Source organism: Equus przewalskii, chromosome 1 (assembly GCF_037783145.1).
Source record: "Equus przewalskii isolate Varuska chromosome 1, EquPr2, whole genome shotgun sequence".
NCBI classification, from domain to species: domain Eukaryota; kingdom Metazoa; phylum Chordata; class Mammalia; order Perissodactyla; family Equidae; genus Equus; species Equus przewalskii.
Genome location: NC_091831.1, coordinates 184,776,476 through 184,801,852, shown reverse-complemented (window position 1 = coordinate 184,801,852; position 25,377 = coordinate 184,776,476). Strand labels below are relative to the sequence as shown.

The following is a 25,377-nucleotide window of genomic DNA, read 5'->3' as shown; positions in this document are numbered from 1 at the left end:
GGCCAGGGCACAGGGAGGGGACCCCCAAACGGAGTTGAGGAACCTCCACGAGTTGAGGAGAGAGTAGCAGAGAAGAAAGAGCTGCCCACATGCAGAGCAAGCGAGCTCTGAGGCCTCCAGAGGATTCCCTTTGAGTCTCAGCTGAATACTGCTCAGCACAGGTGAGGGAGAAAACTACCTGAGGCTGTGTACAGAACGTCAGAAAGGATCAGGAGAAACATCCCTGGAGATCACACGAGGCTGGAATATTGCCTCCACTGGCCACAGTAGAAAGACCTCATTACACATGGGGATTGAGGAGAGTCCTAAAAATGGTACGGCTTCAGCAGTGGTGCCAAATAGACTTAGTTAAAGGCTGCTGTGGACCTGCCTATCAAGGTTTAAAAGTAAGCCTCGAATAGATCAAAATGTTTCCAAGTAACTTAATTGCACCACAGAACAAAACCCCAAAAGATTTAAAGGAATATAAAAAAGTCCAGTATGCCACAAAATAAAATTCACAATGTCTAGAATACAATAAAAAAAAATCCAGGCATGCAAATAAGTAGGAAAAAATCTCTCCCATAATGAAAAGAAAAGTTAATCCAAAGAAAAAGACCCAAAATTGACAGAGAAGATAAAATTGGTAGACAAGGATGCTGTTAAATCAGCTATTACAAATATTGTCCATATAATCAAGAAGATAGAGGAAAGGAAAACACAAAGAAAAGAGGCATGGATGATATTAAAAAGACCCAAATCAAATCTTTGGAGATGAAAATGACATCAGATGGAATTAGCACCAGATTAGACACTGCAGAAGAAAAGATTAGTGAACTTGAAGGCAGCAATGGGACCTCTCTGAAGTGAAGCACAGAGAGAAAACAGACTGAAAGAGTGCCCGGAGCACAGCCGGGAGACAAGCTGCCTGACCGAATGTGCACACAACTGGGGTCTCTGGAGGAAAGCACAGGAAAGAGAGAATATTTAAAGACATGGTGGCTCAAAATTTCCAAATTTGATGAAAACCATAAACCCACAGGTTCAAGTAACTCCACAAGCCCCAAATGCAGAAACAAGAATCCACTACACCAACACACAGTGTGATCATGTTGCTGGAACAGTATTTGAGTGGGAGCATGGAGAGAACAGAACATGAAACATAATGGGTAGTTACAGAGAATGTTGGGCGGTAGCAAGTTTTATAAGAAAATGAGAAGTAGAGCAAGGATTGAGAGTGTGTGGGGGGAACAGGTCGCAATGGTTAGGCTTAATTGAGAAGGTAATCAGTCTTTGGGTAAAAACTTAGAGAATGAAGGTTACAGTAAGAGAAACGGGGAGCCACTGACATATTTTAAAGGCGCGCTCTGGATGCTACGTGGAGAACAGACCTCGACTACTGGAGACACTTTGACCCACGTGAGGAGTGACAGGGGCTCAGATCAGGGTAAGAGCAGCAGACGTGGTGTGAAGTGGTGTAATTCTGGATAGACAGCATTCAAACGTAGGATCATGAGGACTCTGACGGAGGGTGTGAATAAAAAAGAAGAATTCAGGATAATTTTACGTTTCTGCACTGAGCAAATGGAAAGATGGAGTTGCCATCATCTCAGCTGGTGAAGGCTGCAGGAAGTAAAGCTTTTTGGGGCAAGATCAGGAGTTCAGTTTTAGTCAGGTTGACACTGAAACGTCTGTTGGTGAGAGGTACAGTGCTGGAGTTGGGGAGCGAGATCTAGACTGAGCTATAAATCTGGGAATTGAGGCCACACAGATGGTACGTGAAGCCTGGGGAGCTAGCAAGATCACGAAGAGAGTACCTTCAGACGGAGAAGAGAGGAACAGGACTGAACCCTGGAATCTCCAATGCTGAAGCTGGGGAGCCTAAGAGGGAACAGCGAAGGAAATCCAGGAGCAGCCTGAGGGAGTGAGGAGTGCTGAGTGCTGAGAGAAGAAAGTGCTTCAAGGAGCAAGGAATCATCGGCCATGTCAAACGCCACGATAGGTCAGTAAGGTGAACACCAGAACTGACCATCAGATGTAGCCATCTGGAGTCCCGGTGACCCTGACCAGAGAAGCTGCAGTCGAGTGGGTTTAGGAGCAAATCCGCCTCCTGTCCTTCGTGAACAATTCCATCTTAAAGGCATTGGTGGGAGGCTTCCACACCAGGCCAGGGGCCCACAGCTGGACGTCAGAGCTGGAGCAGGGTGAGGCCTGGTGAGGAGCCCAGGGGCCCAGGGGCATGTGGAGGCACCCATGTCGGGAGGAAAGGTTGTGCAATGGGAGCGAGGTTCCCTATGGGGCGCGGACCGGAAAAGGATGAGAGTGGCCAGGTTTTTCCCTGTCACTGAGGGGAGTTACACACGCAGAAAGTGGAGAGCTGGGAGGAAGGCTGTGGTGTCAGACAGGCTCTGGTCGTGTCAGAGGGAACTCAGGTTACATCCACACGTGTATACAGATGAGACATGCAGACGTGAAAGAGTGTGTGCGTGCGCGCATCTGTGTATTCTCCAGCTCTGCCCACTGAGAGGACCTGGGAGCCACAACACTTCAGCAATGAGCACTTGGCACCCAGATCTTGATTCCTAAATACCATTCTCGAAGGAACTAGTGCTCTTTGGAGAAAAGGATGACTCCAGGCCCAGGGAAATGTCAAGAGGACCCTAGAGTATCTTTTTGTGCCGAAAACTAGGGAAGTACTCAAAGAATGAGGGAGACATGTCACAAAGACACAGTAGCCAGTCTTTTAGTCTAGGCTAATTTATACACAAAAAAATCAATGTTATAGTAGCAGACTGTAGCTAATACAATAAAAGAGGAAACCACAAGTCCATCTCAATATAATTAAATTTAAAAAATGGAATGTTTCAATGTGAATGGGATCGTTACATAGCCTCAAGTTCGCTCCTCCAAACTCCAAATATTTGTCAGCTACAAAGGGAAAAAGAACAGCTTTACATGGAGAAACCTGGAAGATACCACCCTAATCAAGTAACCAAAGTTAATATCCCCAGTGAGAGACAACTTGAAATCAAGCGCCACTGACAGAACGCAGGAGACGAATACCCCATCCGTTCTGATATTAATGCCAAAGTTTTGTTGCCTGAATTAAATCATAAATAAATATCAGACAAACTCTAATTGAGTGACATTCTATAAGATAAATGACCCGTAATCTTTAAAAATGTCAGTGTCATGAAAATCAAAGTAGTCTGAGGAGTTAGGCAACCCATGATTCTGGGCAGGTCCTTTGGCTAAAAGGGAAACTTTTGGGATGACCTGCAATCCTTCAGTGGGGCCTGAGGACTAGAAGGCAGAAATGTACGGATGTTAATTTCCTGATTCTGATTACGGAGAGGGATGTTTTCCTTGTAGAAAATACACACTAAAGTATCTGGAGGTGATGGGGCATCTGTTGACAACTTATTCTCAAATGGTTCAGGGAAAAACAAAATTCTTTGCACTGTACTTGAAACTCTTCTATGCCTTTGAGATTATTTCCAGAGTAAAAATAATTTTTCAAAATAAAAAGAAATTAGAGACAGTGAATATAGACAACTTTTTCAAGGAGTTATGCTGCAAACCAGCACAAACAAGTGAGGCAATTGATGGAAGAGGAAGTGGGGATTCAAGAGAAAAAATTTACCTTTTATTTAAGACGGAGAAACAACACCATGTCTATATGCTGATGGAAATGATGAAATAGGGACCAAAGTGACGATTCAGGATGGGCAGGTGGTGGGGTGAACTGCCACAGCGTGTCCTTGATTAGGAGAATGAGGGCTGATGCACGAGTGAAGGAATTTCTTTTGATGAGAGCAAGGATCATCCCAGATTGACAAGTGCTGAAACCCAGCTATCCAGCAACATCACAAACTAGACTGGGGCTGAAAGGTGGGGAGACAGGGGAGGGAACTCTAGACAGTCCCAGTAAAGGCCACCGGACTGTGATTTTAGGCTCTGAAAAAATAGGAACTTACTCCAGGTAGATGTCCTGACAGATGTGAGAAGAAGAGCCTATTCACCACGGTACTCCCTTCACTGTGGTGCCCATATCACCGTGATGCCCACATCACTGTGGTGCACTCATCACCATGACACCTGCATCACCATGATGCCCACATCACCATGGCACCTGCGTCACCATGATGCCCACATCACCATGGTGCCCCCATCACCATGGCACCTGCGTCACCATGATGCCCACATCACCATGGTGCCCCCATCACCATGGCACCTGCATCACCATGATGCCCACATCACCATGGCACCTGCGTCACCATGATGCCCACATCACCATGGTGCCCCCATCACCGTGGCACCTGCATCACCATGATGCTCACATCACCATGGTGCCCCCATCACCGTGGCACCTGCATCACCATGATGCCCACATCACCATGGCACCTGCGTCACCATGATGCCCACATCACCATGGTGCCCCCATCACCATGGCACCTGCGTCACCATGATGCCCACATCACCATGGTGCCCCCATCACCATGGCACCTGCATCACCATGATGCCCACATCACCATGGTGCCCCCATCACCGTGGCACCTGCATCACCATGATGCTCACATCACCATGGTGCCCCCATCACCATGGCACCTGCGTCACCATGATGCCCACATCACCATGGTGCCCCCAATATCACGGCACCTGCGTCATCATGATGCCCACATCACCGTGGTGCCCCCATCACCATGGCACCTGCATCACCATGATGCCCGCATCACCGTGGTGTCATATCACTGCTGATGCCAAAGTGAGTCTAAAGGATCTTCCACTGTGGTTGTGAAGACCACCCAGGATCCAACTTTGATTGTGCTATTAGAGAGAGCATAACTATGTGGATAAATATCCACTATTTTTTATTTGTAAAATAATGTGTGAAGACTCTAAGTGGTCTCCCCCTCCCTGCCCCTCCAAGGAGATATTAAACTGATGGGACATATCAATAGGATTTTTTTAAAAAGGAAATAGAATAACTAATTTTCAGAACAGCAGTCATCAGAAAAAGTAGATTATATTCAATTCACTCTGTTTAATAAAAAAATAAATAAATTCAAAATTGTCGTCCAAAATAGTTACATTTTTAAGAGGGGAGACCCCCACCTGGCCTGAAAAGGATATTCAGGAAAATTCATTTCCCAGGAATATCAAATTATCACAGTTTAACAGTGTTCCTTCTGTACCTCTGAGGTACAATGCATAAGGCTAAGCATTTACTTGGTGCTTTTCAAATATTTATTGAATTTTTAAAAATTATATAAACTCTCATAAAAATAAAGTTTTATGCTCAATTATTAATGTATGCTTAAGTTCAATTAAAAAATTTTGGCTTTATTTTCAGCAAATCAAATGAATTAGGACTGGCCCCCTTTGAACACAGCCCCTCCTTCTGTGAGTTTTGACGTACTATGCCAATTTCATTATTCCTGAAAATACTTCCAATTGGCCTATAAGGAAGATTGACTCTCATTCTTCCTAACAAACCGACCTCAAGCATTTTAGGGAAGAAATGTTAAAACCGTCAGTTTGAATGCTGGAATAATGCTTGAAAAGTCCCACCCCCAGGACATATGTCCCCTCCCTGGAACCAGCACCATGTCTCCCTGGCCCGTTTCTCACGCAGCTTTCCCTGAAGTTCAGCTCCAATCTGTTACGAGTCAATTGTCAGAGAGATGATTTAATCATTAGAAATGTGCATATTTGGTTCAATTATTACACATATTTGTCAGTTATGAAAATCAGTCTGTTCTCTTTATGTTGTTTTAAAAAGAAGGTATATTATAAATTCTGGCTACTGATAATCATACACACGACAGGAAACACTTTACTTATCTTAAAATGATCAATTCTGTCTTTTTTATATTTCTTTGAATTTTCTCCTATTATCACAGTTTTATTTGGCCAATTACCTTCATTCTCAGAATTTCCCAAACCATAAACGTAATTGGAAACATCGCGAAGAATATAGTTCCTGATGTCTTGCTATGTGACCCTCTCAGCACCTGAACCTACAGCTGTCCACTAGAGGAAGCGTTTCCTGAACCCCCGTGCAGCTCAGGACCACGAGGCGGCTGGGAAGGAGAGGGCGTGGTCTTGGACTTTGAGGACTGTGTAGTCTGGTTGGAAAAGTTTACCTAATGAAGGTGAAATTAGTTAGTAAACATGGTCAGAATGGAAGCAAGTCGTAGACAAGTGGGGACGTGAGCCAACCCCTGAGAGAGGAGTAAGATGTGGATAGTGTCTCAGTCCGTTCGGGCTGCTATAACAAAATACCAAGGACAGGGAGCTTATGAACAGCACAAATGCACTTCTCACTGTTCTGGAGGTGGGCAAGTCCAAGATCGAGGGGCTGACCAACTTGGCGTCTGGTGAGGGCCCACTTCCTGGGCCACAGAGGGCCATCTTCTCCCTGTGTCCTCACGTGGTGGAGCAGGCGAGGAGCTCCCTGGGGTTTCCCATAAAAGCACTAAAGCACTGATTGTGCTCACCACCTAATCACCCCCCAAGGCCCACCTCCACATACTATCACCAGGGGGTTAGAATTTCAACTTACGGATTGTGGGGGGACACAAACATTCGGTCTGTAGAAGATAGAAAAAGGCTTGGGGAAGGGTGCTCTCAGGGAGGACCCAGGCTAACCAGAGGCAGGAATTGCACAGCATACTCTTGGGATGGGAAGGAGAGCCAGTGGGAAAGAGAAATGAGAAATAAGCTTGGCATTTCCACTTGGGCTCAACCGCTGGAGTGGCTGTTAGTAAAGACGCGATCATTTCACCCACGCTCCTGGCTCCAGCCTCCTTCTGCTCTAACAGCTACGTCGTTCTCTAGGATGCTTACCATGCATTCTGTCAAAGAGCACCTCTCTGGCTTATGATTCTCACCCCTCTGACTCTCTGTCCCCTTTGCACCCACATGGATGAGTTCATTCCCGGGAGCCATGTTTGTGCAGCGGTTCAATTCTAGTGTCAGTCGACTGAGGCTGTGGATGGCTTGTTCTTGCTAGAACAGAGATGCCACCCTAGGAATACGGAATTGAGACTGATAAAAACGGCAAGCAATAGGATATATTGGAGTTTATAAGGAAGCCATTTGGTGTAAAGCTGATTTGGCCTGACCTTATTTTTTTTCCCAAAAGGGCCTGACATGGTGGCTGTTGAGCATGCATTGTATATCTGCTTTAAGAATTTGCTCTGTCCCAAAGGCAAGAACAAATGGCCTAAAGATAAAGGTGCAGCTTCCCCCACATTGACATTTCCTAAAGGATAAGCATCTCTTCCTAGGTTGGGAACTGATTGCTGCACTCACCTGTGACCACCCAGCTCGAGACAACAGACCTGCTGCCACCCTGCTGTGTCCACCAGGACAGCAGACCTACTACCTGCTGTGTCCATCAACCTCTGTGCCAACAGAGCAGCCTTGTAACTGTTGTAAAAGGGACATTTCAATCATGTGTGATGCATGTTCCTGAGGGTGTATAACCACTGTGTGCACCCCACTTCTTTGGTGCCTTTCCTTCCTTGGGGAAGGAAGGCCCTGGGCTATATGGTCCTCACATTTGGCTCACCCCAATTTTGATCTATAGATTGGTGATTGATTATCTGCATCAACAAGACAAAAAGGGATTGAGCCAATCTATCTCATTCTTCATGGAACAGGAACTCTGACACGTGATCCTGGAGCCACGTTGTGTCTGCCATACGGAACCGGCAGCTGAGACATCTGTTCTTCCCAGGAAGAGGAAGGGGCAGCCACACAGAGAGGAGCAGAGCTGTGCAATGAGCCCTCGCTGCTCCCAAGGGCTGTCTGCTCTCACCTCCACTGCTTACCCAGCCGTGCTCCTGCTCTTGGATCCTAAGACACCTGCCTCTTTACAGTCAGTCTCCTCTTCCTGCTTGAGCTAGTTCCTATTACTGGAAACCCTAAGAGTCCTAACATAGTGATGAGTAGACAGGTTTGCTGAAGTCCTGCTGTCCTTTCCTTTGAAACACGCTCTTCCAACGTGTACCCCAGGGACAAGCCTTCCCTCACTGGTCTTTGCTGACACCAGGGTGAGTATGTTGGTGCTCCACGCACCTGAGTGTTGCAGGCTCCACAAGCCCGCTGGCCCCTCCCCGACACCCTTCCCAGCTTCCTTAGATTTCTCTTCACTTTGTGTCCTTGAATGGAATGCTAGCAAAGAGACACCGGGAGGCTGGGAGTATAATTTAAATATGCCTGAGGCTTAGGAACAGATACTGGGCTCATTAGCCCAAACCTCCCAGGGTCTGTGAAGCAAGGGGCTGGGAAACGAGATCATCTATTCAGACCCTATTGAGGTGGAACATCTATTCAGGCCCTATTGAGGTGGGGCATCTATTCACACCCTATTGAGGTGGAACATCTATTCAGGCCCTATTGAGGTGGGACATCTATTCAGGCCCTATTGAGGTGGGACATCTATTCACACCCTATTGAGGTGGGACTCCTCTGTGCAGCCTGAGTTGTTCTGGAGGCCACACGAGGGATAAGGCCACCCCCTGCTTCCAGGACCTCGACACTCCAGTACCAGCTGTGTCCCCTCCCCTGTTCCCTGTGGCCTCGGCGGGATGAACACAAAGCCACCGCTGCAGAAACGACAGCTTGAAGAGGTCACTACTCTGACCAGAAAGTCACAACCTGGAATCTTCAGAGGGAAGCCCCTTCCTGCCGACGGGACTGAGCATGGAAAGTCGGTGGAGCGGCATGAAGCTCAGAAGCCTTGCAGGGACTCGTAGGAGATAACCAAGCCCCAAACCCTCTAGCTGACACCTGTCAACGCAGCCACCGGTTTGCCCAACAATTAAACTAAAAATGATCTGACGCCCCAGCACAGCATGCCCGCCTGGCTCCGATGTGCAGACAGCACTGGAACAGACTGTGGCTGGACTTCCAGTGACGCGAGGTCCAAGGATGTCAGGAGGGATGCTGAGGCTGGAGTGTGAGGACCGGCGCTTGGCTGATGGGTTAAGGCCTCATCTCTCTGTAACAGCCATTTACTCTACCTCTTTGGAAGGAGCGTGCAAAGGGAGTAAGGTGTGGTGTTGGCTTCTTTCTGATGATATCTGGTAATTATGCTTCTCGCGTATCTTATTTGCATCACTGATGGATCTTGTTCACATTTTTTTGGAACCCTTACTAGACCAGGAGGTGCTGGAGGGCAAGAATCATGTCTTCATCTTTGTCCATCTCTCTATCTCAAGGACCTGACAAGGCCTGGCAATTTAGAAAGCTCTCAATAAAATATTTAGTAAAGAAATGAATAAATGAACAACTGAAAAAACAGCTACAACCCAACCCCATGAGGAGGACCTGGGAAAGCTTCTGAAAGGACGTGAGGGTTGGTCTGAGTCTTCAAGGCGTCATCGGAGTTGGTGAACCAGGAAAGTGGAGAGAGGAGACTGAATGTTCCAGGCATTTGAAATTCCCATCAAGGGAATTAAAAATGGTTCAATATGGCATGGGGCGAGAGGAAGAGGATGAAGCTGAAAAGAGGCGCAGGGCCAGAAGGACCTCACGCATTCGGCTACAGAGTTTGAATTTTGTGTTAGAGGTGGTGGGAATCATGAGAAGATTTTCAGTGAGGGAGGAACATGAAGTTTTCCTATAGAAAGCTTTTGGGCAGCAACATGGATGGTAACTGATGGCGGGGATGGAGACGGGGTTGAGATGGGACTTCAGAGATCAGCCCAGAGCCCTCCAGTCGCTGATTCAGAGAATGGCCGAGAAAGGTCTGACCTGTGGCTGGAAAGGCCTGTGTCTGTCCTCTTCCCCCCACCACCGCCAACACCTCACATCCTCCCTCAGGAGCTGGGCGCGGGGAGGCTGAGTTGCAACAGAAAATGCTACCACAAGAGTGCGTCACAAACACTTTGATCTTAGTTGGGCCCCCCGGAGAGGGAAAGTGGCATTTTCCAGAAGGTCCATGGGCAGAACCTTCTTCGACACCAAACCAGAACTGAGTGACTCTCTGATGCCACGTCTTCGGGCCACCCCACTTCTCTCAGCAGTTACTGTGCCCATCTGCCTTTTTCAGCAAGGGAATAAAAAAGAAGAGGCAAAGGGAAAAGGGAACAAAGGAGAAGAGGAAGGTGATAAAGCAGCGAGGCAGATGGTGACGACCTTTATTCGTCTCATTCGGAACAAGGAAGAAGTAAAGCTGTAGCCAGAAGAGCAGGAGCCCCGTCACCAGGACTCAGATCTCACACAGGCGATTCAGGGCAGGTGGAGAAATGTCCATGGATATTTGCTCAGCTTATTTATGGACAAGGACCAGCTCTCCCTTCACTCTCCAGCACGTACCTGACGGGAGTTAGAGGGAACAAGTCCCTCCCCCAGGATCACGGTTCTCGACGTTGGCTATGCATCAAATTAACTGACAATTAAGGAAAAATCTGATGCCTGGCCCCTTCCCCGAGAGTCTCACTTAGTTGATCTAGGATGTGCTTTGGAACTGGTCCTTCTGTAGAATGTCTTGGGTGATTTGAATGTACAGATGGGCTGAGAACCATGCTTTAGACCAGGGGTCAGCAAAGCTTTTCTCTCAAAGGCCAGAGAGTGAACATTTCAGGCTTTCTGGGCCACACGGTCATGCTGTAGTGTGAAAGTGCCATAGACAGTAAGTAAACGAGTGTGTTCTAATAAAGCTTTATTTACAAAAAAGGCGGTGGGCTGGATTTGGCTCCTGAGCTATGATCCGTCGACCTTCTCTAGGAGCACACTCCAAAGCATTCTGGGTTAGGTGTGGACAAAATAGCAAAAATACTCAAGTCTGAAAAAGGCATCTGGAGGAATGTTCTAATTTTATTTTAATAAAATGAGAGATGTTTCTAACTTCCATTTCCTAAAATGCTTGGCTCTGCTGGGAAAGTGAGATTTTGATAATTAACTAAAATTTACTTGTCAACAGGAGCTGTCTGCTAATAATGACACTGTGTAGAGCAACTTTACATTTAAAATCTGTCAACAAAAGGTTTGGATTTAAAGTCTAGGTTCAATGAGAGTTAGGCCCAGCTTAAGGCAAAGCCGTCAGGTGGGATCCGGGGAGCGAGAGAAGAAAGAAGCAGGAACCTCCATGCTGTCTGACGTCTTAGGGAGACCACGTGTGGCTTTTATCTTTTGAAATAAAAAATCCAGTACGATGTAAAGAGGAAAAAAGTAATAATCTGCAATGGTGAATAGAAAGACCAGATGTGAAAGACAGACACTTAAACTTAGAACCTAAATCAGGACAGAAAAAATTAAAACCCAAGTGAAGCAGGGTGTTTACAAGGTCAGAGAGGCCAGCTGGTAGGCTGCTGCATTTACGTGTTCTCCAGTTTCCTAGAACTAAGCCATGAGCCTGTGTTTCGTTTTGAATTCTACATGAACGCCAGTTTTAATTCATACTACCATCTTATTCTGGAGAAATCTAGAGAAGACAAAGAAACAAAAAGAGCTTTTGCCTAACCATCAAGTTTCTCTCCCATTGTCCCCGGTTGCATCACTGTCTACAGAAGATCAGTCAAATGATAGAGGCTCCGAATCACGCTCCTCCTACCCACGGCTGGCCGGGCTGTGTGGATCGTGCCGCCCTCACCTTTATCCTGTCGATGTTGGCTTCCATCTTCAGCTGTTCCACCAGCTTCCTGGCTTGTGCTATGCTGGCAGTGTTGTTGCTGGCCATTGGAGAGCTGGGGGAGATTTTCAGATACCCTAGGAAAGAAAACAAGGAAGAGGCGTGTGTCAGAGAGCTCACAAGCTGCCAAACACGCAGGTTCATCACAAGGGGGGGTCTCAGAAGAGCGGCTGTAGTCAGGCCGGGCCCCTCCAGCCCTCCACACCCCGACCCAACTCCACATCTCACCGGCAGGCAGACCAGAAGGTGAGCTTTTCTTTTCTACCTCCCCCACCCTCTGCCCTTCCATCTCTTCTTCAGGGAAGAAAAATAAGGACTGTTGACCAAATCAGGTGGAATAAGATGTGCTGCCACAAGAAGAAAGCAAGTTATTAAACTCATCTTAATTTATGAAACAAGTTCAAAATGGTAAGGGCGACAGTAGGCGTGACTACTGCTGTTATTTATTGGTGGTACTGCTGTCAGGTGCTGTGCTCAGTGCCTTGAGAGGATGGGAGGGAAGGGGAGCAGACAGAGGGATGGTAAAGTACGTAATTGTTCAGGACTCATGATGCCAGGTCCACAACATTCTCTCGATGGCTCAGATGCCAGCTTTCTGGTTAACTGGGGCCCGTTAGACCGCAGAGACGCTGCAACAGGAGAGTGGCTTGTCAGTGTCGTTTATCCAGCACTCAGACAGTCATTTCTCTCTGCTCTATTTGACGTAGAGTTTGGTTTACAACTACTCCCTTGACTCACAGTTCTCGGGGACCACATCTGTCACGCCAAGGGAGGAGGATAGCCATGTCTAAATTGCTCATCACGTCAACGAGTCCACCTGCGTTATTCTAGAGTAAGTACAAGAGACTCGCTGCTTTACAAATACAGAAATGGGGCATCAACGTTAGGGAGTGGATTGCGAGATGGTCTCTCTGCCTCTGGCTCGGCTGGAGCTCCTCCCCACCCACGCCCCGCCCTCCTCCAGCTCTAGCCCAGTTTCATCTCTCTTATTCTTTCCTGGCCCACCCTCTCACTTTATTCTCGTTGCTCATCTTGTACAGGATCCTACTTTACTTTTGGCCCGCATCTCCCATATTCTGATCAGGTCTCGCTCCATGTCAAGGTGCCATATGCTGTCTCAGGGCCGTCTGTGTCAACGTGCCCCCGGAGGTCACTGACACCCAGCAGTGAAGCAATGTCTGTGAGCTACAATTTAACTAGAGTGTGTGACCAAGAAGCATCGAATGAGAAGCATTAAAACACTGCTTCAGTCAACACTAGAACACATTACACAAAACCGTGACTTCTGCCAGCTTTGCGGAATACCTTTATCTAGGGGTAAAGTAGGGTCAGGCCACCATCTCAAAAAGGAAAGAGACACACAGAAAACCAGGGAAGGAAGAATAACGCATAAGTTTAATGCACAGATTTTTACTCACCCACTAAAATCAAGAAACAACTTTTATTTCAATTACCAAAAATGTAAAGTCTATAAATTATCTGGTGTGGCTCTTATTTCTTGGCATCTAGTTCTTCAAGACAAAAGAAGAAATTATGTATGACTTCCTCTAAACAAAGAGGCTCCTTCATAGAGAGTGTTATTTTATAAAGAATACTGCAAAATAAGCCACCCCCCACCCCAGCATTCACAGTATAAATTGGAAGATAATTAACTGTCCCCTCAACTTATTTTCAAAGGGTTTGGAGACAACAAAATGGGAAGAAAGACTGAAGAACTTTTGAAGCCACAAAGATTCTGAACTCTACTCTTCTTTCCTTAGAGATGAGAGAGGGATTTTGCATGTACAAACGAAAAATAAAAGGAGGCTTTAACCCCAGCAAGGTAGGGACACCATCATCTCAGCCCCACAGGGAAATCCCTCTCCCCAAATCAGACACTCGTCTACCAGCCTCACAACTCTCCTCAAGGCCAAGATGGAGCATCGACTTGCCCAGCAGGGCAGCCTAACCCCACTTCCAGCTGAGGTTGGCGCAGCTGCCACGTACAAGCGCCTGAACACTGCTCTGTGTTGCTAACATTTCTTCCCAACAGGAACCTCTCTCACTAGAACAGAGACCATCGCAGAATCACCGAATCCTCATGGGCCTGAGGGAGGAGGGGGTCTGGCCAGCTGTTCTGCCCTGAATGTAAACCGGGTGGCGTAGTGACACGCAGCAGAGACCACGGCCTGCCTCAAATACCCCTTCTCCTCCTCTTCATTAGTAAAGATGACTTCTGCCTTTTTAACAGAGACTCCATGAACCCTGAATTTTAGCCGGGCATATTGTGCTGAAAGATGCATTCCCCAGCCTCCCGGCAGCTCAGTATAATTATACGACTAAGTTCTGACCAATGAGATAGAAGCAGAGCATCCTCGAAGGGAGGGGGGTGCCATTTGCCCCACCTGCCTCCAGCTACTGGCTCAGCAGGCAGCGTGTTGACCACAGAGCTCCATCTTGAAGCTCTAGCCTTCTCTCAAAGGGGAGCTGGAAGCATCTTGGTCCTTGCTGAGACCGTGGAGCCACCACGCCAGCTGTGAACTGGCTCCCATCTATGCAAAGAGAAATAAGCACCTATCTTGTCTACACCACCAGCATTAAGGGTTTCTGTGCCCTTGAGCAGCAGATCTGCCATTAACTGATTACAGGACCCATTGTTTTCCCTCGAGCATCTAGGACGGTCCACTTCCTAGCGTCGGTTCACGGTCCCTGGGGAAGCTGTGCTGTGCTGGGGAGAAGCGTACGGGCTGCTGTAACACGTTGCTAACTTGAACAACAGAACTTATCATCCTCGCGTCTGAGGTCAGCAGTCTGCAGGGGTCTCGCTGGCTGAACTCGGGCATTGGCAGGGCTGTGTCCCCTCCAGGAGCTCTGAGGAGGACCTGTTTCCTGTCCTCTCCCGGCTGCTCAAGGCGGCCTGCGCACCTTGGCTCCTGGCTTTCCCTTCACCTTCAAAGCCAACAAAGGTGAGTAGAGTCCTTCTCACATGGCCTCACCCTGATCTCTTGGGCGGTCACACCTCCCTCTGACCCTCCCAGCCCGTCTTCTACTGTGAAGATGCCTTGTAATCACACGGCCCTCCAGACGATCCAGGACAACCTCCTCTCTTCAGGTCAGCTGATTGACAACGCGGGGTGCCCTTTGCCATGTAACACAGCATGTTCGCAGGCGCCAGGAATGGGGACACGGACATCTTTGGGGGTCTTATCCTACCCACCATGGAGGAGACCTCTGTGCAGGCAGAGAAGGGAGGTGGGGAGGTGGGGGGGGGGGTTGATGGGAAAGTGGAGAGGGGGCAGGGTGCAGGTCTAGAAAGCTGGGGAGAGAGCACATTTGAAACCGAAATGGGCTTCAGAGGAAAGGTGAACATGGGCTTCGGTTTGTGCCCCTAGTTTTAGGAAGATGCGTCCTGAAGCTCTTGTTTCACCACAGGACCCAACAGTCTAAAGCGGCTTTTAGAATCACTTAGTGCATTTTCCTCTTTTTCGCATCGAGCTGCTTTCCCATAAAAACAAGAAAGAAAACCCCCTCCTGGAGGCTGGAGGAATGTGGAGTCCTGGACCAGGGTTCCAAGGAGGGAGGTGTTTTCCTAAAAAGTGATGGTGGGAAATAAGAAAAAGCTAGACTGTCTTCTAAGTTTGAGGTTTTGGGACAACGCATCACACACGTTCAAACACACACACACGCACTCTTTTCATCCTACAGAACTGAAACTTTTTACCCATTAAACAACAACTCCCATTCTTTCCTCCCCTAGTCCCAGAAACCACCATCCTCCCCTCTGTGTCTGATTCTGATGACTCTAGGGACCTCAGAGAAGGGAAGTCTTACAGCACTTGTCTTTATGTGACTGGCTTATTCACTGGGTGTAATTGTCCTCAAGGTTCATCCATGTTGTAGCAGGTGCCAGAATTTCCTTCCTCTTTAAGGCTGAATAATACTCCCTTGTATGTATACATACATTTTGCATATCCGTCCGTCTGCCGATGGACACTTTGCTTGCTTCCACATTTTAGCTACTGTGAATAACCCTGCTATGAACCCGGGTGTAAAACATCTCTTCAAGATCCTGCTTTCAATTCTTCTGGGTCTATACCCAGAATTGGAATTTCTGGATCATATGGCTTTCTATTTTTAATTTTTTGAGGAACAGCAATACTGTTTTTCACAGCAGCTGTGCCATTCTACGTTCTCACCAAAAGTGCAGAAGGGTTCCAATTTCTCCTCATCTTTACAAACACTTAGTATTTTCTGGGTTTTTTTTGCTGAGGAAGAGTTGCCCTGAGCAAACACCCGGTGCCAATCTTCCTCTTCTTTGCATCTGTGAGCCAGCACCACAGCATGGCCACAGTGTAGGTCCATGCTTGGGAACTGACCCGGGCTGCTGAATTGGAGCATGCCAGCTTAACCACTAGGCCATGTGGCTGCCCTATTTTATGTTTTTTTTATAGTAGCCATCCTCATGGATGTGAGGTGGTATCTTATTCTGGTTTTGATTTGCATTTCCCTAGTGATTGATGACGCTGAACATCTTTACATGTGCTTATTGGTCATGTGTATTTCTATTCAAGTCTTTTGTCCATTTTTATTTATTTATTTATTTATTTTTGCTGAGGAAGATCGTTGCTGAGCTCACATCCTTGCCCATCTTCCTCTATTTTGTATGTGGGACGCCACCACAGCATGGCTTGATGAGTGGTGTGTAGGTCTGTGCCAAGGATCCACACCCGAGAACCCCAGACCACTGAAGTGGAGTGTGTGAACCTAACCATATGCCACCCAGCTGGCCCGCTCTCATGCCCATTTTTCAATCAGATTTTTTGTTGTTGTTGAGTTTAGGAATTCTCTATATATTCTGGATATTAATTCTTTATCAGATAAGTGGTTTGCAGATATTTTCTGTGGGTTGGCTTTTCACTTTTTTGATAGTGTGCTTTGATACACAAAATTTATACATTTTGTGAAGTCCTATTTGTCTATTTTTCCTTTTGCAGCCTGAGCCTTTGGTGTCACATCCAAGAAATCATTGCCAAATTCAGCGTCATGAAGCTTTTCCCTATGTCTTCTTCTGAGAGTTTTAAAGTTGTAGCTCTTACATTTATGTCTTTTACCCATTTTAAGTTAATTTTTGTGTACAGTGTTGGGTTAGGGTCCAAGTTCATTCTTTTGCACGTGGATGTCCAGTTTTCCCAGAACCGTTTGTTGAAAAGAGTGTCTTTTCTCTATTGTAGTTTTTCTATTAAATGCTCTTGTCACCTTTGTTGAAAATCATTGACCATATAGATGAGGGTTTATTTCTGGGCTTTCTGTTCTGTGCCACTCATACCACTACCACACTTTTTTGATTACTAGAACTTTGCAGTAAGGTTTGAAATTATAAAGCGCGAGTCCTCAGCTGGTTCTTTTTCAAGGTTCTTTTTGGCTATTCGGGGTCCCTTGAGATTCCATATGAATTTTGGGATGAATTTCTCTACTTCTGCAAAAGATGTCGCTGGGATTTGATAGTTTTGCAATCACATGTCAATCACTTTAGGTAGTATTGACATTTTAACACTATTAAGTCTTTGAATCATGAGCACAGGATGTCTTTCCATTTACTTACGTCCTTTTAAGTTTCTTTCATCAACGTTTTGTAATTTCCATTGTACAGTCTTTTATCTCCTTGATTAAATTAACTCCTAAGTATTTTATTCTTTTTGCTGCTATTGTAAATGGAATTTTCTTAATTTCCCTTTCAGATTGTTGATTATTGGTGTACAGAAATGCCACATCACTGGCTGCTAATGGGGAAGAGGAAATCTCTTGCCTTCCATCCCTACTGAGTTGAGAGGAATCACATGCAATGAGGAGGTTGTTAAGAAGACGGTCACGCCTGGGAACACAACGGGGCCAAGAAATAAGGGCCACAGGGTCCTGTCAGCCGCTCAGGCAGCTCAGCAGGCAGCACAGACACACATCGCATACTCTCTGTAATGTTCCTGTTTCATTTTACATGTAACCCACATTGGGCAGAAATTATTTTTTTAAGAAGGAAGGAAATGATTTGAATGCACTAACTGCTGAAATAGCTAAAAGAAAAAGTAAAATTCTGCTGAAAAGATCATGTTGACAAAGGTTTAAAACACACACACCTCTTTAAAAAACCCAAAAACCTTTTAGTTAAAAAGAGAGGGTGACTCGTTTCTGTGCACCGCTCCCCTGTCTGCGGGCAGGGTCTCTGCACGGCCTTCCCATGCTCTGGAGCTGCCTTTGCAGGGCCCAGCCCGGCCCTGGAGCCTTCGGAGGGCCACTCAGAGATGCGCGCAGCTGTGGACGCCACCTCTTCCAGAAATCAGTGGGACAGAAAGAAACAGGCTCTGACTGCGGATCTCTAGGGAAACTCCGGGTTCCTGAGCTCACTTCTGGGATCTCAGGACATCACGGGAGTCGGCCAGGGTGGTGATCAAGGGTTGGGAGTAACACTGTGGTCCAGCAAGCTGTCCTTAACCCAGCAGGTGGCCGCACCTGTCAAGAGGTGGGTCCTCGTGTGGAATATGGATGGTCCCACCTCTGAATCTAACAGAGAACTGCAAATTAAGTCTTTCAGAATTCTACAGCCAAAATCTCTGCCTAAATTTGAAGTTGGAAATTCCAAATGGGGTTCAATCTATTCTCCAAGCCCCACACTAGACTCATTGGTGGTGGTCCTCAACCAGGGGGATGTGCCACCCCTCGGGGGGTGTCTGGAGACATGTGGGGGTGGTCTTGGTTTCAGCAATAACTCAGGAGTGCTAGTGGCATTAGTGAGCAGAGGCAGAAATGCTGATGCCCTGCAGAGTGCCAGGCAACAGTGCAGTGCGCTCAAAGGCCTGTGCACCCTCCCTGGGAAAGACACTGATCCCCACGGAAATGCTCAGAGACAGCACTGCAGGAGCAGGGGCTCAACCGACTGGGCGTTTACATTTGTCTTACGATCCTGTTACTTCCCAGTGGTGAGTAAGTGTTACGTGCTCACAATTCTCATGAGCGTCGTCATGCTCCAAGGACACATGGTCCCTGCTTACTTAAAAGAGCACAGTCTCTTTCTTGCAATGTGCTGGTGGAATGAGATGATGCTGGGTTATATCCACCAGTGAGCAAAAAGAACACAACCAAGGAGACCCTGAGAGCAAACACAGAGCTCGTGTGTGAGGGGTTGGTGGGCCTCTGGCAGCATGCCCCAGGGATCCCACCCGAATTCCACACCCCAGAATAATGCAGAAGGTGTTTCATCCTTTTCAACTGACGAGGGAGCGTCCCAGCCCCAACGTGAGAGAGGGGCTTGTTGAAGAATGTTAACCATTAGATGAGTTTTCTTTTTCTAAACACACATCCAGCATTTTAATTTCTTTCGGGAGGAACTTTTCTGTTAAGAAACCACACATTTTCTTGTCGTTTAGGCTGGAGAGTAACACACAGCTCCTTATTTCTGTGGCACAGAGATAAATAAATGTTTTGATAACACCTTAGAGCGGGAAGGTTAACCGTGGAGGAGTTTATGCTTTCGTGCCCTGATGGTGTTTTTGTGCACCTGGCCACTTCCTTGTGGCTTCCACGCTAATTACAACCCTGTGTTTCTCAGACTGTGTAGACATTTGCAGGAGGAGCTGGGGGGGTCGATTTATTTGTTTTGTGTATTTACAGATTAGGCTTACACTAGCAATAAAACACACAATTCTAGGGCTAGAAAACAAATTAGAGGTTTAGAGTCTCCCAGTCACTTGGTGACATGCCTGTTACCCCCGTTTGTCAGCTGGCCGTGTCACTGGTGAGCGGAGTTAGCTGCTTTTGAATTAGAGGAATAACTTCAGACTTCTCCATGTTAGGGTTTTCAGAGGTTCTGCAGCAGGTCGCCAAGCTCAGCTCAGTCTTTTTGACTCTCATCTTGTCTTGATTGCTGCTTCAATTTATTCCGCAGCGAGTAAGCACGTCCTCGTCAAACTGATCAGGTTGTCTATCTGAGGAGTATGGTCAATGCCTGTTCCTGTGAAGGCCTTTCACAGTCAGAACACTGGTGAACTTATGAGTCGTGGCTGCAAAGTGAGTCACATGATAACTGTGAAACAGCCTGCCAGGTGTCAGGGCAATTTTTTGTCAGCATCTCATTCTATTACCAGTTGGCCATTCCAACCTGAAAATACCAAAATAGCACATTTCGATCTCTACTAATCAGCAAACAGTAATTTCTTTTGGTTCTTCAGCCACTAGGACATTTTGAATCAATAAGGGGCTTATCTGTGAGCTCTCCGGCACCACTTTCGAGCCCTGGGCTTCAGGGCTGGACCCCCCTGAACCCTCACTCTCCCCAGTCACATGTGTCAACACTGCAGATGCACAAAGATATCCGTCGGGTGTCACAACGTCCTGGTTTCCTCACCTGCCTTTGCTCATTTTTGAGCAGCGGTATAGAGGGTGGAAGTGGAGGGTAAAACAGGAGATGAGACTAGAGGGAGTGGGGACAGGGAGCAGTCAGGTGGGGGTGTGTCTGTGGAAGCTTGGAGACAGAGGGTGTGGGACGGTGTGGGGCTCCATACTGGACTCCATGGGCACTGATTGGTATTTGAAGAGGGGAGAGGAGAGGAAGGGAGGGCTGGGGAGGGGAGAGGAGGGGAGGGCAGGAGAGAGGAGCGGAGGAGAGAAGAGGGGAGAGGAAGAGAGAGAAGGGGAAGGGAGAGGAAAGGAGGGGAGAGGAGAGGAGGGGAGGGGAGGGATGAAGAGACGCAAAGGGAAAAATCTGGGATCTGACAACCTGCGGCTCTGTGAAGCGAGAACCTATGAATGAGCAAGAACTCCACAAACTGTCCAAAGGGGTAAAAGTCTTTTTGCGGGGAGAGTGGGTAAATCTTTACATCCAATTGTGAAATTTCTCATTTTTGTTGATAATCTGTTAAAGAGATGGAGATCATTTGAAAATCAATTGTGATTTACAATGAGTTGGCAAGGGTTTACTGAGCGCTTGGTGGCTGTGCCCCAGGAGCAGGTGCGCATCACCCAGGGGTCTCTAAGGACACAGGCCCCTGGTGGATGCCGAGCCTGCGCGCCCCCGGGAGCCCGGGGCCGCTTTCTCTCCCAGCCTTTTCTGGAGGGAGAGGGTCACGTCCACACATGGTGTCTGTGAAGGTTTCTGCGGCCAGAGAACACGCTTCTAGCCTGGCACGCGAGGCCCTGCTGCCCTCTTGGCTGTCGTCCAGGTGCAAGGGCGCACAGGGCGGTCTCCAGCGTGCAGCTGGCCCAGCCCGTCCTCTGCCCCAGCTCAGGCCTGGCAGCCCCGCTCCGGCCTCGCTTCTTGAGAAGCCTCCTCAGCTCCTGTGTCCCGAGCCGTGTCTCCGGCTTGGAAAGCTTCATGCTGACCGGCGTTATTAATTATCGTTATCTCGTCCAGCCGTTCCTCCCCCCGATATTCATTAAATTTTAAACTGTCCTTCTGTCTCCCAAATCGTGCTCGGTTGTCTGTCTTCACTGGTTCAACAGGCCACGCCAGCCTCACTCCGGCCGTGCCGTCCAGCGCCCGAGGCTGCTTCTCCCCGGCCTTCGGTCCAACGCCATCCCCTCTGGCCCGCTGTCCCCAGTGCCCGGTCCAGCCCCAGCCGTCTCCAGCACGTCAGCCTGTGCTCGTCCTTCAGTGCTGCATTGATCCGAGGTCTGCACTAACTGATCTGTGGTCAGTCTCTCCTCCTCTGAGTGTAAACTGGGAGCACAGCCCCCGCCTGAGCCGGTCACAGCACGTGCGTAAAGGACCAAAGTCCAGCCCCAGCCTTCTCTGCACCTTAGATGCTGCAGGAAGTGTCTGCCCCCCCCGAGGCGAGGCCCTGGTGCCTGGCACCATCCACACGCCTCTCCGTAGCCCACCACATGGATGCTCCTGGGTACAGATTGCCAACAACGGCTCCTGTTCAGTAGCAAACTGGCTTACGAGCATATTCCCCAGAAGGGCCCTCCTGACTCTAATCACAGCTCATCTGATCTTCCCGGTATTCCTGGGGCCAAGGATCGGCTCTAGGCTGGAGCCCCACGTTCCCTCCCCGGGGTTCCCGGTTGTGGCCAAGAAGGGATAGATGCCGGTGGCAAAAGCAGGCCGGTTGTTTGTCATGGCCTCTGAACCATCAAGAAGTTCTCCCAGTGGTGAGATGGCACAGACACTCTGTCTGAGGGCACAGGCACGGGCCGCACAGCAGGCTCCTCCGTGGCGCTGGCTGGAGTGTCCCCAGACCAACCCGTGACCTCTGGTCTCCGAGTCCCAGCGTGAGGCCGCAGCCCCGGAAACACAGCCTAGGGCCTCGCCTGCTCTTTCTTAGTTTATGGTCCCAGCAGCAGGAGCACATTTCTCCTTGATTCTCTTAAAAATTTTGTTTCTTAGAAAAGAAATACAAAGCCATCACTAGAAAGATGGAAAACACAGATTCAGAAAACAAAGCTTGTCATCCTGCCCCAGCAGACAACTAAGTTAACCTCCACAGTGGCTGTCCACACTTGGCCCCCGTGTTCTTGTGTGTAACGTCACGCAAGGAAGATAACATTAACACACACACATGATAGTCTGCCGGGCGCAAAGGCCAAACTTCTGAGAGGTTTTCTCGTTATCTGTGCTGCAAGATTTACCCCCCAACAGCCTTAAGAGAAGGAAGTTACTCAAATTCTCACCCATTACTCAAGCGTCAGGTTTTCTGTCACATCTTTTAAGGCCATTCCACATCTCTGATGTGTAGTAAAGAGCTGTTTTTTATTCTTTTAATCAACATCGTTTTTTAAACTGCCGGTCTAGATGCATAAAATAAACTGTGGATGTCTCTCTCATTATAAGGAGTGAAGAGAGGAAAACACAAGAAATTAAAGGTGCGGGTCGGGGGGCTTTAATTTCGCTTTGTCCCTAAGTGAGGCGCAGACGAACATCACCCACACGACTCAGAAACGCCCTGGGCGGGGCGGCCATCTGTCAGGCCCGCCCTCTGTCCACTGGCCCCCTCTCCCTCCCCCAAGGGTGAGAGAGACTGTCTGAGTGCTGCGTGGGCCCGGAGGGCATCTCACAGACCGTTTCCTTAGTCGGCTTTGTGAGGTGCACTTCATACACATGCCCAGCGAGCGGGTGGAGGCGCAGCAGCCGTCTGCGTGGCCCGAAGGCTCAGCTGCAGGCGCCATTTCAGGAGCCGTGCGACCGCCCTGCCGCTCCCTGTACGTCTTCTCCAGCCTGGCCCAGAGAACGGACACTTCGAGACATGTTCTGAGAAAGCAGAGGCCGCGACCTTGACCAACCTCGCTGAATACACCACAGAGTCATGGAGTCTCTGAGTCTCAGAGGTGAGGGGGCCCGGAGGCCACCTTGCAGAGCCGTCCAGCTAAGCGGAAATCCTTCTCACCATCGCTGACCATACACTTCCATCCTTGTGACACAGGTTTAGAAAATACCTGTAACCGCGTGGGGCCCAGATGACACTGTGGTTACTGAACGAGTCTGTCGGGCCCGGGCAGCCCCGGGGGCTCAGAGAGGAGGCCCCTCCAGGATAGCGTGGAGGGTCTTTCCAGGAGCAATCAGGGTGGAAAATGTCTGCTCTGCAGACGTTCCGCACTCGCTCTAAAGAGGCTGAACAGGAGACGCTTAAACCTCTGAGCCCAGACCCTACTTCACGGATGAGAACTCAAGGGCCGGAGGGACTCAATGAATTGCCGAAGAAAACGTCGCCGCAACCCGGCGCCAGAAACAAGGACTCAGCCTGGTCCAGGACACCTGGTTAGCTGCCCTTTTCGCTGTTTCCTGAGTGTTTCTAACATTCTGTGGTTCCCTAAACGGGAAACGTTACCACGGTTCAGGCTTCTCGCTAAGTTGTCTCTTCTCCCTCTGAACTGCGGTCACCACAGAAAGACCCCGTTAGGAGAAGGGGGCCGGGGAAGTCTCAGTGCCATCCTGCTCCAGCCTGAGGGGCCCACCTGACGCTGAGACACTCTCGTCTCTTGCAGACCCATGGCTGTGAATGCCAGCGCTTTGCTGACTCTCTCAAAGTTCTGTCTTACGGCCGGTCTTGCCCCTGAACCCTAGACCCATTATCCAACCCCCTACGTGCCTCCCCACGTGAACGGGCATCTCAGGCTGCGTGTGTCCCAAAGCAAGTTCTTCCTTCCCCTCCAAACCTGCTCCCGCAGTCTTCCTTCGCGGCCGGCTCCCTCAAGCGCAGCCGGTTCTTCAGATTAAACACTTTGAGGACCTTCCTGCTGCCTCTCTGTCGCGATCTCACCTCCAACCCGCCTGCAGGCCCCTGAACTCTTCTTTCAGGATAAACCCAGAGTCCACCCCCCGCCCCCGTCGTACTGGGCAGACACGCTTGTTTCTCGAGTGGACTTGTCACTCTCATCCCGTCTTCCCGATTTTGCCCGTCTCCCTTTGGTCTGTTCTTCACGTGGCAACCACTGTGTTTGTTCATAAAAGACACATGGGTGTGAAGTTGGTCCTCTGCTTACGACTCCCCGGGGCTTCCCACCTCACTCAGAGCAGAAGCTCGGTCCCCTGCAGGGCCCACGAGAGCTGAGGGTCCGCCTCTCCTGCCAGTCCCTTCCTGTTCACGCTATAGGCAGCTAAGCGCCTCCTTGCTGTTTCCTGGACTTAGCAAGCATGCTCCTGTCCCAGGGCCTTTGCACCTCCCAGCCCCTCTGCTGGGAAGGCCCCCCTCACAGCTCGCCCCTCACTTCACTCATGTGTCTGCACAGACATCGGCTCCTCAGGGACCCACCCTGGCCTTCTGTCCAGGAAGGCACCCCTTCTTGCACGGCTCATCCCCTGACCCAGCTTTATGTCCCTTCTTGGCACTTACCACCACACGAAGTATTTTATCTTTAATTATTTATTCTCATTGCCTGTACCGCCCCCTAAAATACGAGCTCCGTGAGCACAGAAAATAGTCTGTTTTGGTCCCTGCTGAATCACAGGTGCCTCGAACAGTGCCTGGCTCGTGGCAGGCTTTCGACAACTACTTGTAGAATGAATGAATGAATGAATGAAGGAGGCACCTATGAGCTGTTTCCCAGAAGCGGCTTTGTTTCCACTGATCATTTGCAGACGGAGCTTGGGAGCTTTGCACTTCGGAACTTGAAGAGACCTCACAGGAAGTCGGCCCGAAACCCCCAGCACATCCCTTGCCTGAGGGTCAGGGCACTCGGTGCTGACATCTGACGTCTGAGCGATACCCGGAGGCTTATTCTCCATCTAACGGGCCGTCCACACAGACGCCGCGTTCAACAGTGGAAGGTGACCTTCGAGAACCCGGGCTGTACTTTCCACCGTTTTGGGGAAACACCTCTGAGGGAAACCAGAAACAGATTTGCACATAAAGAAACAATAGAGACGTCAGGTGACCCAACCAAGGTCACAGACAGAGACTACAAGCCAATTCTTGTGTCTGAGAACTAAACTTTCACCAGAAAACCCCAGAAAATGGAAAGCCTTTTTTGATGAGGTCTTTCCTGTGAAAATGACTAGTTTCCTCCATAAAGTAGGGCCCGGGTGGAGCTCCCATCCAGAATCACTTTGCTTTTGGGGGCGATGGGTTAGTCAGGCTCGAGGCAGCTGTGCCCCCATCACTGAGGAACACAGCAGGCTGGGGCTGAACAAGCATCTTGTGGTCCGGGATTATGGAAAGCTGACTCTGCCAAGAGGAATGAGCGTGTTCAGACCCTGTGTGCACCGTGCGCCAACCAAACGCACTGAGGAAGGACACGCAGAGGAGGAGGAGCGGCCATGCCTGGTTACAGCGTCACTGGCTCGGCTGAGG

At 48.9% G+C, this 25,377-nt stretch overlaps 1 protein-coding gene across 4 annotated transcripts in view; it reads right to left on the bottom strand.

Moving 5' to 3' along the window:
- Positions 1 to 25,377, bottom strand: part of GNG2 (G protein subunit gamma 2) — a 97,419-nt gene that overhangs the window by 12,654 nt on the left and 59,388 nt on the right. For all 4 annotated transcript variants that reach the window (XM_070630399.1, XM_070630395.1, XM_070630405.1 and 1 more), the window contains one exon: positions 11,585 to 11,700. In XM_070630399.1, coding sequence (XP_070486500.1) covers positions 11,585 to 11,671 — 87 coding nt within the window. In that variant the 5' untranslated portion in view covers positions 11,672 to 11,700. The remainder of the gene's footprint in view (positions 1 to 11,584; positions 11,701 to 25,377) is intronic.